At 35.7% G+C, this 13,156-nt stretch overlaps 1 protein-coding gene across 4 annotated transcripts in view; it reads left to right on the top strand.

Annotated features, from left to right (window-relative positions):
* The first annotated feature begins 415 nt into the window (after positions 1 to 415).
* Positions 416 to 13,156, top strand: part of CEP120 (centrosomal protein 120) — a 33,400-nt gene continuing 20,659 nt past the window's right edge. For 2 of the 4 annotated variants that reach the window (XM_035892101.1, XM_035892098.1), the window contains exons 1-9: positions 416 to 504; positions 3,445 to 3,593; positions 4,795 to 4,992; positions 6,961 to 7,188; positions 7,443 to 7,650; positions 8,025 to 8,138; positions 9,403 to 9,580; positions 10,809 to 10,958; positions 11,669 to 11,851. In XM_035892101.1, coding sequence (XP_035747994.1) covers positions 4,810 to 4,992; positions 6,961 to 7,188; positions 7,443 to 7,650; positions 8,025 to 8,138; positions 9,403 to 9,580; positions 10,809 to 10,958; positions 11,669 to 11,851 — 1,244 coding nt within the window. In that variant the 5' untranslated portion in view covers positions 416 to 504; positions 3,445 to 3,593; positions 4,795 to 4,809. Of the gene's footprint in view, positions 505 to 3,444; positions 3,594 to 4,794; positions 4,993 to 6,960; positions 7,189 to 7,442; positions 7,651 to 8,024; positions 8,139 to 9,402; positions 9,581 to 10,808; positions 10,959 to 11,668; positions 11,852 to 13,156 lie in introns of those variants that run through there. The other 2 variants (XM_035892100.1, XM_035892099.1) reach the window with 2 other exon arrangements.

Below are 13,156 nucleotides of genomic sequence, written 5' to 3'. Positions count from 1 at the left end.
GTGCTTTGCACTAAAATCTGTTGCGTAAGCCCTATTTTTAAGATGCTGTCACAAGTGAAAATCCAGTTTCATGTGAGGTGCAGTTCTTATTTCTTACGTATGGATGAGATAGATTGATTTTTTTTTTTTTTTGTTGCTACATCTTTTTAATAGCCCTTTAGGCTCTGTGAGACTCCAATACACTCCTCTAACAAAACTAATCCACTTGTTTTTTATCTAACATAATGATGAATCTTCCGATGTTCAATATAAACTCAGTTTCTGACCTACTAAAACTAGTATGTAACAAATTTTGTATCATTGGTATACTTGAAACTGCTGAATTATTTTTTATGAACTAATTGTAGAGAACTTTTACACTCTGAATTTCAACTGAGTTGTTCTTTCAGGCTGCAGCGTACACCTATCAAACTCCAGTGTTTTGCATTGGATCCTGTATCTTCAGCTAAAGAGAATATAGGCTATATTGTACTTGATTTAAGGGCTGTGCAGGAAAAGAAACAGGTATGTTATGGTGTATAAAGCTTTAAAAATTATGTTTTCACAGCAGTACTTTTACAGATAATAGAATTTGAATTCAAGCACAGGCATAACTTTTTAGTCTGGTTTTGGAGTACGACCCCTAGCTGATTGCATACTTTTTTTTTGAGAGGGGACATCTTGACTCTATAAAAGAAAATGGGAAAATGAAAATACTTTTGAACTGATCTTGCATTTCTGAATTTGAGAATTGGAGCAATTTTAAGCAATACTTTTAAGCAATTTCATGATTTAATCACCTGGAAAAATTTACCAAAGCAATTGATATTGAGCAATTGAATTAAGTCTCCATCATCAAATCAAGTCTTAAGGTTTTTTTAATGGGCCTCTGTAGAAGGTGTTAGGTGGTCAAAAGTTCTAGCCCCTTAACACAGTATAGAGTAAACAGAATTCAATTGTTTATGTAAACTTAATCGAAATCCTGTGTTGTGCTTGATTAAAACATAGCTCTAATGTGGGTCATAACAGGACCCTGGTGTCTTATTTTGGCATTGCACTTCTTAAGGATTTGTGATCCATGTAAGTTACTATGCACTTTCAGTTGCCAACTTGAAGATTTTCTCTTCTAATTAAAGACTTATTTTTCTGTAACAATATTATATTATTTTCTCAGTTTTTTAAATGCTTTTGGTTTCTATTTTTGTTTTTAATTCTGTAGGCACCAAAATGGTATCCTCTGCTTAGTAACAAGTACACTAAATTTAAGTCTGAAATACAAGTAGGTGTTGTGTTGGAGACTGATTCAAAAGCACTAGTCGATGGTTTTAAAGCAAAAGAGGCACCCCCTAGAGAAGGGAAGGGTAAGTAATACAATGAGAATATCACTCACTTTGAATTGAAAATGCTCCTGTGCCAGGTGAACATACCACTTGTTGCAAATGTGTTAAGTCTCAAGAGAATTTGAATTTCATAGCCTTTCCAATGCAAATCCTTTACAGCTGATTAATGTACCTTGTCATAATAACTTTACAAGGATGCTTTACTGTGGTAATCGTGTGACTTTCAGATGGGCAGAGTTACAAACCAACTGATCTTTAAAATCAGAATCAGGGACTCATAGTTTACTCCTGTGAGCTTATTACTCATATTTCAGGGCTTTAGAAAGTTCTGTAATGAAAGAAATAAGAAAGGAGCTTCTTTGCAGAATGCAGTTTCAGTAGTTTGGGCTTGGAATTATAAAGTAGTGCAATATTTTGTTTGTTGTGTTGGCTGCTTCTCTCTTCTGATGGGTTTTTCATCTAATCTAAGTTGTTCAGTATTTAAATCATGTTCGATTGATAAATTTTTGTTTTAACATCTACTTTAAATTAACTGTTGGGACTCATTCCACTTCTGGATTCCCTTGTACATTGATCTCAAAAGTAATTAGTGAAATGTGTGAAAAATGTATTAGAACTCAAATATTAACACTAGTATGTGTCTTTATGTGCTGTGCTTTTCAGTAATCTTCTTTATCTGGGATTTTTTTAACGCTAGTTAGTAGTTTAAAAAACCAAACCCCCTTAGAAACATGGTCTAAAAAAGACTCACAGGACAAAACCAGATTTACCTCCCCCATCATCCCCCAACCCAAAAGCCTAACTACTTCATTTCTAAAAACTGAGCCTCTGTTACAAGTAGTGGATTTTCTCCTGCTTACTTTACAATACCTTATGTTTTTGCCCTGAGGGCAACCTTTTCCCAATTCTGAATTCGTCATCTGCTTATCATCATCTGTGGCCATGGCTTTGTAAAAACAAAGTGGTCAGTGGCAGTAAGTATTTTACAAGGTTTCTGGCTCAGACTTCGATGACTTGGCTGCATTGCAAGAGTGGTTAAGGCAGTATTGAAGTTCCAGTGTAATTACTTAGCTCGCTCCACCCTTTCAGGTTTACAACAAAGTACGGGGAATTTTGCATGCTGTAAAGTTTGTAAAGGAACTACTGAAAATTATTTGTTAATCTGCACTTGCCTTGTGATCTTTCTGCCCATAAGCTCTCCTGCCCCTCATGACACTGAGAGAAAACACAAGAGATCTCTTCTGCCTTGACCCAGCACTGCCTTCACACAGTACTGTCTTCCACTTCGTGCTTTCTGTGGAATAATTGATGCAAACAAGTTTGCCAGTTTTTCCCATCTGTCGTCTCAAGACTAGTCAATACCATATTTAGGCAATATAGGAAAACAAACCATGTAGATTTTCACAGATTTGAAGTTAATGTTCCAAGCATTGGGTGAGACAAAGATAGACTACCTAGTTCTGGTCTAGTCAGATAGTTAAAGAGGTGTTTTCCTTTTAGGGTTTCACATGCTTCTGTGTTGGTGTGGGTTCACAACCAAAAGTGCTGTGTGATTATTACTATTTGATATAACCTGAGGTACTTCGAAATGTATTGAATTACTGGCACTATAGAGTAGAAACTGGTAAACCAGAATACAAACAGTGTTTTATGCACTGAAGGCTTCAGATTAGAAACCTTCAAATGAAGGCAAAGGTCTGTCTGAGACATCCAACTTCTTTCAACAATTGAACAGGTTGTCATATGCAGTTACTGTCTTGCATTTCCTTTAATGAGGAAAATACACAGCATAGTAGACTCTAACCTAATGAAATAAAGTTCCAGTCACTGTAATGTTACTCACTATAATATTAAATAAAAATATGCACTAGCATTCTGTCTAGCACAGTGTTCAAAACATCTGTGCCCACTGAATAGAAATTAATTTCAGAATTTTTTTGTAGCTATACTGAAGTATACTTAGGGACTTTTTTGTGTTGAAATGCTTTGGAACCAAGAATCAAGATCTTTATTTGTCATTTTTCTTTCCACACATATAATTAAAGGTAAAAATACAATTATTTATAAGATTCCTGCAGCAATTAATAAGGTCACAAGTTAATTAATTTTTTTTCTTCTGTCTTAGCATCTGCCTTTCTTTCTGGACTAGACCCTAAAAGTATTCTACCAGTCTTGAATGAAGAAGAGGGCTATCATCAAATCGGACCAGCAGAGTATTGCAGAGACTACTTTGTCTTGTCTGTAACCATTGCGTTTGCGACACAGTTGGAACAGGTTTGTTTCCTTGTTACATGTAGTTTTTAAGTAGTATTCTCAGTTTTTATCTTCACCCTCCCATGTGTTATTTCCAGCTGAGATTTTTTTTTATGGTCTTGTAAGTTTCTTGCAATAAATAGACTTGTTCTGTATTGAATTTAATATACATTAATTTGAATCTTAACTTTATGTAGTGCTTACATGTCAAATTACAGATGAAAAGTCAGAATTATTTTGGAGCACTGAAATTGCATTTACTTTAAATTATGCACTTCTGTGAAATGCATACATTCATATTACAATATAGTATAGAAAGTACATATGTGGATAATATCAATCTTCAGTGTGGTGCCCATATGCTGAAGTTCAAACACCACAAAATACCTTTCAGATCCATAAGATGTATGAAACAGTAGACTTTATGTGTTGCCTGAGGGAAGGACTTTCTAGCTTGGCTGAAGTGCAATACTAATGTGATTATTTCAGCTTTGGACCTCAGCTTCTGTGTTTATGCTGTACTGTACCTCACTGATACACATTGTCTGATTTTAAAAATACAGGTATGACCAAGTTACTGTGAAAGTCACCACTCCAAGCCATCATGATTTTAATTCATCTGTAACTCATAGTGTATGATAAACTCTCCTCAGTGTTGTCATCTTTTTTTAGAGAAAATAATTTTCCATGTCAGAATGACAGGGCATTGTGAAGTAAATTTACTGTGATCACTCTGGGGCAGCTTGTGCCTTTCTGAGTACTGAACTCACACTTGCAGTGGGTACATGATGAAGCAGCTGTTTCTGGCTGTTCTAGTCTTTTATTCAGTCATATAAATTATATAACTCAGTATCTAATCTGCATTGTTTATTTACAGTACAAATATTTTGTGATGTGCTACTTATTTCTGAATATTTGTGCAGTGCTTGACATGAATGAATTTATGATATCACTTACAGCCCTTAGTGCTGATAAATCTTAAAGGTAATTCAAAATGGGTCATTTTATAAATTATTGGTATGCTTGTAAAGTAAGATTTTCATTAATACTCAGACTGAATTAAAACATTTTTGCGTGTGTAGTGCAAGCTAGGATTTAGGTCAGCTGCTTGGTAGTTTGAGAACTCTTTAAGCTCTTTAATTTCCAAGCTAATGCTTAAGGATTACTGTAACTGTACCTTAATGAAAGGGATTACATTCTTCTTTTCTGCATCTTTTTTTAGTTAGTTCCTAGCACTATGAAGCTTCCTGAACGACAGCCTGAGTTTTTTTTCTACTACTCATTACTGGGAAATGATGTCACAAATGAACCTTTCACTGATTTGATTAATCCGAACTTTGAGCCAGAAAGAGCTTCAGTTCGAATACGTAGTACAGCTGATGTCCTTCAAGTTTATCTTTGTGCACAGTCAAAATTGCAGGTAAGCTGTTTCTTCTCAAATGTGAATAAAAATAAGTAATGAAAATAAAAGAAATAGAATATGGCTCAGACTGAAGCTGGAAGGCGTTTCTCTTTCCAAAACTAGATCGTATTACAGTTTTTTGGCTCAAATATATGTTGATGCCTTCGCTGATATGAGGGAAACCCTAGCAGCAAGTTTCCCAGCTCAGAGTGCAGTCTCTTTAGTACGGTTGCTATAATAAGCTGGGTTACTTGTAATGATAAAAGGTATTGCTGAAACATGATATTCACAAACAGCTAATGTGGTATTCTTAAGAGCTCTGAGCTCTGGGACCTGCTCTGCAATCAGATCATCTGCAGCCTACAGTCCTGCTTTGTGCTGCCTGTGATAACCTCACCCACACCAGCTGCTGAGGTCACTCTTGCCTAAGTTCTTAAATCGCTGTCCTCAGTGCTCTTTGTGAATAATAAGGGAGGTCTGGCTTTCTTCCCACTCCTTAGCCAAATACTATTTTTAAATGCACTACAGCCATATTTGGGCTGCTACAGGATATAGCTTATCTTTAGCTATGCCTTTAAATGGGGGGCATGGTTTAGTGGTGGACTTGGCAGTGGTTGGACTTAATGATCTTAAGGGTCTTTTCCAACCTAAATGATTCTACATAGCTGGTAAATAAGACAGTGTTAGGTATACAAAATAAGTTTTGGACCTGGACCCTTTTAAAGTTCTTTTTCTTTAAACTTGTACAGACCATTCTAATCTTGTTATCTAGGTTAGTTTAAGAATGTTTCTATTTAAAACTTATATTGTTTCAGATTTTTTGTCTCGACTCTTAAATATTATTCTAATGACAATTTTTGGAGAAGCACATGCGCTGATGTGATTGGAATTTAATCTTAGTCTATGGTCTTGAAACAAAGTATTTAATATAGCATATAGTATATATATGTACACATACGGAGAATTATGTATGTTTTCATCATGTTAAACAACTTTGAACAAGAGTTGTTGTGAGGCAAGATCTACATCTTGATTTACAGTTTTCTTTCTCCGATTTCTCCTTCAGCTTCTTAAAATTTAGGGTATAGGATTAGAGCACTATATTCTGATCCTCAATATTTAATGTATTTTTTCTGCAAATGAAGATTTTAGTCATAAAAGGTGCTAGCTGCCAGACTAGGGTGTGTGTATATATATTGTGTATTATTGTATTTGTATGTGTGTTTATGTACATATACATACACCCAGGTGTGTATATTGGTAGCTGACACCTTTTAGAATTAAAGCCTTCAATAAGTGTAATAATTAATAAGGATCAGAACACAGTGTTCTGATCTGCTAAAACAGAACTAAAGTGACTCTTATTTGGGAAAGAGCAAGTTGGTATGTAAGTTTCGAAGAATAACTTTCACCAAGGAAAATAAGTTACCTTAGAGTGTGGTGTTTTTTTAAGATCCATCTTTTACTTAGGTGTATCAATATTAAGATGTAGAAGGAAGACAGAGTTGAGTCAAGTTTTGAAAAGGGAATAATGATTCTTACCAGGAATTAAGAACACAGTTACTTAATTCCAAAACTCCTTGCTATTTAAGTGGTGTCTAAATATATGCACAAAGGCTGAGCTTTCAAATAACCTTTGTCTTTACCTTGCAGTCATGCATTTTATATGCCTGTACATTAAAGGGCTGTATTTAGAAGCCACAGGCTATTGAATTTGTCCTCCAGAAGACATGATATGGCAGGTCCTCTGAAGGGCAGTGCAGTGATCTGCTACTGTGCTAACGCTGGTCAAATCCTACCTGCCCAATACTGAAATTTCATAGCTGTTCTTATACTCCTCAAAACACTTGTTCTCAGCATACAGAGACTAGACTAGGGATGGTAATTTTAATTTGTTGTATTTGTGCTACTTTAGTAGAGGCTGAACAGAGGTTCAAGTGGAAATGCACTTGCCAGTTACTTTCTAACACTTTTGTATGTATACAGATACATCTTTGCTGTGGGGACCAGTCTCTTGGAAGCACTGAAATACCCCTGTCTGGACTACTGAAGAAAGGAAATCTGGAGATTGGTCAACACCCTGTGGCAATAGAAGGAGCATTTGTCCTTGTTCCACCAAATAGAGCGAAACAGAAACTGCCACAGTTGCCTTTGGATATGTCTCCTACTGTCGGGGTCTCTGTAATTCTGCAAAGGGAGAGCTTGAGTGCCCAGGTATAGCTTACTTATTGTTGGTTTAGACACTGTCACACAGTTTCATGTTAAAAAAAAAAAGGTATTTCTAAGTCATATTTGACAGTTAAAATATGCAAAAGAAAACCTGAAAGAATAAGTTGCTTTATATTAATAATCCTTTCATTGCTTCATTTTTCTATGGCAGAAAAATAATCTCAAAGTATAAAAATGTTGTAGACAGTATTTTTCAGTGCAAGCCATGATCAATAAGAAAACTATATTACTTCATTCAGCCTTTGATTCCCTTAAATGCTCCAACTGAACCTAAAGAGCCACAGGAGAAAGTTCTTTCACCTACTAGCGGAAAAAAAGAGGGCTTGCAGCAGAGATCCCAGAATGCCCCATCTCAAGCTGACCACTCTTCTTCAACAGAAGATGAAGCAACAGAAAGTGAAATGGAAAGTCTTAAGTTTGAAAAAGGCACAAAACTAAAGAAAAAAGGTATGTGGTATAGAATTTTTTCCTCAGTTGTCATGTGTGGTCTTTGATCATATACTACTCGTTTGTGGTGATAAACTTCAGAAAAGTAAGAATTATTTGCATAAAACAAATAACAGGAGGAGAATAAATGTTTTAATTTTAACATGATGGTTGTTGAAAACATTTGGAAGAGGCAGATTGGAGCTTTGGTGGTGTGAAGATTACAAGTGATATGGATGGTCATCAGCTTGGAAAGTAATACCAGAAACACTTGAAATTCCCTGAATGTAAGAATGGGAAGGTTCAGTACAATACCCATGAAGAAACTGACTTGCTCAATGTAACTGTCTGTTTTGGCAAGATGTAAAACATGTCATTTCACATTTATCTTTCAGGGCTGGTGGCTGAGTCTTCCCAAGAGGTTAATAAACAGTATACTGAAGAGCTTCCAGCTTTCAAATCTGAGAACAGAGCAAAGTCACCCCTATTGTCAGATCTGCAAAATTCCAGTAATGCAAAATTTATCAAATTTAGTATATGGAATGAAATTTGAATATAGTAGCAACTTAAATTAATTTTAACAGTAGGCTGTATACAACTTTTGTTCTATTGACTGTGAGAGCCTTAAATTTCTATTCAGCCATTTCATTGCACCAAACAATTTAGTGACATTTTACCTGAATGACTGAAAATTACTTCATCCCTGTGTTGTACTGACTAGCGGATGTAGAACTATTATTGAACTTTCTTTTTTGTATTGTTACTGTTAATGCAAATAAAACACTCTAAACCAAGCAGGCAAAGAATAAAGTCAGTGCTAGCAATGATGTATTTTTTTAAAGTTACAAAAATGGAAACATTTTAGCTAGTGATGAAGGAAGAGGATCAGAACAACTAGCACTTACAAGAGGCAGTTGAGTTCCCCTCTGACAGTTTCTTTGCCTCTTCGTTTGCTTACTATCTTAAACATTTTTGGAGGATACCTTTTGGACACCCTGTCTGTAAAACTTGCAGTTTGATGTGTTACTCTCTGAAGGCAGTACTGGGTCCCAGTGTAAAGACTTGAGAAGCCTGGATGCAATTGCACAGGCACTTGCTGTAGCTTTTGCTTCTTAAATTGTAAAATAGATGTCACAGTAGGTGGGTTGTGATCAAAGGGCATTAAGCAGAAGTGCTTTACAGACCTAGCTAGAGCATTTTAGTTTATTTCAATAGTTACACCTGAGCTTGAGACCAATGCTTCCTTACATGAGCACTGCAGTTGACCTGATACTGTCTTTTTCAGTCCCAAACTAAAGACGTTAGTTAATGCAAAACTAGCTAAGTTAATACAAATTAATTTTTTGTAAGCCCGCCTCTTTTGCATGCCCTCAAGTTGGCTAGGAACAATTATGTAAACATTTGAAACTGAAGTCTTACAGCATCCCTCTGAAGAATTTAACATCTTGGATCTTAGTCTAAACTTTCCCTCAGTGACATACTTACATAGCTTTGAAGGTTAGTAAAAAAAGGAAAAATATTGCAGAATCCTTTAAGAAGATTTAAGTATACTTTTTTGTGGGTTTTTTTTTCTTTGGAAGCATTAACTTACAAATAGAGTGGCTGTTTTTCATAGCATTACCTTATGTTACAAGGAATTGAAATCTCTTGGGGAAGCAAGCTACCTGTAGTTGCATTTAAAATGTGAGACCTATCTTTAATATATTTTGTTATTTCTGGGTGGAACACATTATTACAAATGTGTGCAAATTCTTTTGTGTTTTGTGTTTTCAGCTGATAATGGTCTGGTAGCTGTATCTCAGCCCAAACCTGTGGGTGCATCCAGTTCTTCTGAGCCTGTGTCAGCACAGAAAATTGTCATTCCAGCAGCCTCTCATCATTTTTGCTTTTCAATAGACTTACGAAGTATACGTGGTCTGGAAGTTGGTTTTCCAGTAAATTGCATTTTAAGGTACAATTAGGTTTTGATCTTACTCTTGGTAATATCCTTCTTCTCAATACAAAGCCTTCATAATCTGAATGATTGCTGGCAATATGCTGCCTTATGCCTTTTATCTTTACGTTGCTGATTTTCAGTAGCAAAATACTTCAGAATGTTCATCTGGCTTATCACTAAACTTTCAGGTGTTACAGCATTAAAGATAGTATGTAACACTTCCCATGCACTGTAATTTGTATTACATCTCACTCGCCTATCTGAGTTCAGCCAATACAGATCATCATTCAGTCCTTCAAGGACTTACTTTCTGGCCACCTTTCCAGCTGATCAAAGTAGTGGTTTCTGTGGCTTTCCATGTCTCCACCAAGAACTCCTTGTAGTATTTTAGTAAGAGACAGATCACCTAGTTTGTGTGTGACAGTGAATCTAAAGGAAGCACATTCTGGTCTTAAAGTGAAGAACCAGTGTAGTAAAGGCATTAGCATTCTGAGAGGTAGTATCAAGGGGGTTTTGATAGCCTTTGTGTACAGGAAGCAAACTTCAGTAGGGAGAGCTAGCATCTTTTTGTTACATTAATTTGTGGAGTTACAAAAAACACGAGCTATTTGGAGACATGAGTCTTTTGCCTGAAGCAAAAGTAGAAAACTACCAGTGCTAGTTTGGAACAATTGCTTAGAGATTAGTTCCTGATGTCAGTGTGAAAGAAAAGTATGGGAGCACGTTTGGAGAATAAGCAGATGTTATCTTGGAGGTGACTGCGAAGTTGGAGGAATAATGGCAAGAAACTGAAGAGGAGAAACACATCAATGCTAAGAAAAGTTGCAGGGTAAAAAATTGCATTTTCACTGTATATTGGTAGTATTATTTCATTCAAGTCTAAACAAGCTCTTTAAACAGCTTTGCACAAGCAATTGAAGTGTGGCATTTTCTAAGTGGCAGGATTTGATGCAGCTGATGGCTGTCACTGTCAATTTGAGCAAAGCAGAGTTCAAGAGGTTTTTGGCCTCCCCTTTGTAGCAGTTTATCATACACTGAATTGTGCTAGTAGAGTAGTTTCAGGTCACATTGAATATCTGAGAACTAAATTCTACTGTTGAATGTATTTGTGAAAATTTTGCTAACGTTAATACAAGTTGTGCTTCACTAAAAGATTTCTGAACTTCTTGTTGCAGAAGGTATAAGAATAAAGTATCTATTTACTAAATTATTATTTTGTTATTTTTGTTACTGTTTTTATTAGGTACTCGTATCCATTTTTTGGCAGTGCAGCACCTATTATGACAAGCCCACCTGTAGAAGTCAGAAAAAACATGGAAGTCTTTCTTCCACAGTCCTACTGTGCATTTGACTTTGCAACTATACCTCATCAGCTTCAAGATACATTCTTCAGGTGATAACTTGCATTCTTTTTATCTTGGTTACACTTTTTAAATTTTTAATTGTAAATGCAGCCACAATCCTTGCTTTCATCTCTTGAGTACTTATGCAGGGACCATTGCTTACAGAAACAAATGCTGTTGCTGTAAGTTGCTATATTAAAGGTTGATAGCATAGTCTTACTTCAAATGAAAAAGCTAAGGTTTTTTATTTTTCTTTAATATACAATGACTATTCAAGATCTTTGAAAATACAGCATGTACTTAGGAAGCTGAGTACAGTGTTGAGGGCTGTGGCACAATTTTCCTAGTAGTCCCACCAGCTTTCAGTAACTGATGTGGAATAAGGAATCATTGAAGTAGTGGTATTTTGAAAGAAGAGGTGGAGGAGATGTATTCTATGAGTGGCAGTAACTAAGATTTATTTATAGGTATTTATAAATGAAGACAATCTAGGTCTGTTAAGATTATTCAATCATTTTCACTGCAGCATTGTTCTTTTTAATAATTGGAGAAAGGAATAATCTGACCAAAGTGAGTAAATGATGGAGAACGATCTCATTTCTCTGAGTGAGAGGCAGTAAACTCATCTCATTGTTTGGCAGTTGTGACCATCACTGATTTGGGAAGTTACTTTTAGAACATGAGATCTTTTTCTCAAATGAATAGGAATGATTCTTCTTTTGTGTCGATGCCTGACACTAAAATCACTTCTTTGTTTCAGATTACCTCTGCTGGTTGAGTTGTGGCACAAGGATAAAACAACTAAAGACTTGCTTCTAGGGGTGGCAAGACTTCAGCTTTCAAATGTTTTGGCTTCAGAAAAAACCCGTTTCTTGGGTGGTAAAGGTGAACAATGCTGGCGTCAGACTTGTAATGAAACAGTCAGTGTCACAGCAGCACAAGGGTAAAACTATTACAAAAAATTACTTTGTAGCAAGTTTTGAAGAATTGTTTGTTTAGTATTTCCCTGAAAAAGGGCAAGCTCTTCCTGTTTACCTTTTTGAATAGGTAAAGAGGCTGCAGAGTATTGCAACATGGGGGTGGGAGTAGGCATCCAAGAGATTAAAAGTTAAACTGCCACAGACATGTTGTGCAACTCCACACCACTATCAGACTCGTCATAATGAACCTTTATATAATCACGATCTTGGGTAAGCTTCACAGACAGATTAAAGAAAGAAATAATTGGAAAAAATGTTTTTGAGCCTTAACAATTATAAAAAAGCTGCTGATATTCCAGAAAATAGTTAAGACTGTTGTCCATAGTATGCTTTTAGATGCAATTGACTTCAGTGACAGTTAGGAGGACAGATTATATATACATAGAATGGAGAGGTTTCCTGTTTCAGGGTTATACCCTATGATAGCAGGGATTTGAGCTTGTGTACATCACAAGGAGCAGTGTTATTACTTCATTTCTCTTCAGACAGAACATTTGCATAGAGAATGTATGTATATGAAGAAATGTATTTTTTATGTATATGGAGAAACTTATAGTTACTTCTGTCCTGTGCCCTTGTTGAATACATGAACTGAGCTGCCAATCAGCTAGCTCGTGTCTAGACCGTCATCTTTTTCTGTGTGGTAATGGAACTTGATAATAGCTACTACATTTATTTCTAAAGGCGTAAAGACTGAGGTCAGTTTTAAACCTCTACTCCTGCAGATAATTAAAACATGCTATATCTGTCACACAGGAAACTTGAGGTTCCTGACACAGACTGATGTCCTCCCTCCTTGCAAGTTGATAGAAAGTTGATCTCTGATTTTTTGTTTAAACTTTTTTGTGTGAAAACCAGCATGGCCTGATTCTGTGGAGAGTTACTTTATGATCTCATTGTACCTTAAGGTTCACACTTTCACCAATAACTAGTTTGTTAAAATCTGGTTTTGCACAAAACTTAATAACCACTAGATGGCGTTCACAAAATATATTCAGGTCTCTCTTTTGCTGTGCTGATACCTCTCTAGCTCTGCTCTTGTTGGTGTAATGTTCTTTTTATCCTGATATGTTAAACTGACTTAATTACCTTGAATCTTGTTTTGTTTTTTAATCTATGACTGATAGAAAGTTGTAAGAATTTAATGTACTGATTTGTATTAACTTATGTGAAGTACAAATGTCTGGTGGGGTTTTTTTCCTTGAAGATAACTGTGTAGAAGATTGTACTTTTGTAAAAAAAAAAAAAAGAAATTTTAGTGTCTTTTT

The sequence above is a fragment of the Egretta garzetta genome, unplaced genomic scaffold (assembly GCF_000687185.1).
Source record: "Egretta garzetta isolate BGI_Z169 unplaced genomic scaffold, ASM68718v1 scaffold473, whole genome shotgun sequence".
NCBI lineage: Eukaryota > Metazoa > Chordata > Aves > Pelecaniformes > Ardeidae > Egretta > Egretta garzetta.
This window is presented reverse-complemented; position numbering and strand designations above follow the sequence as displayed.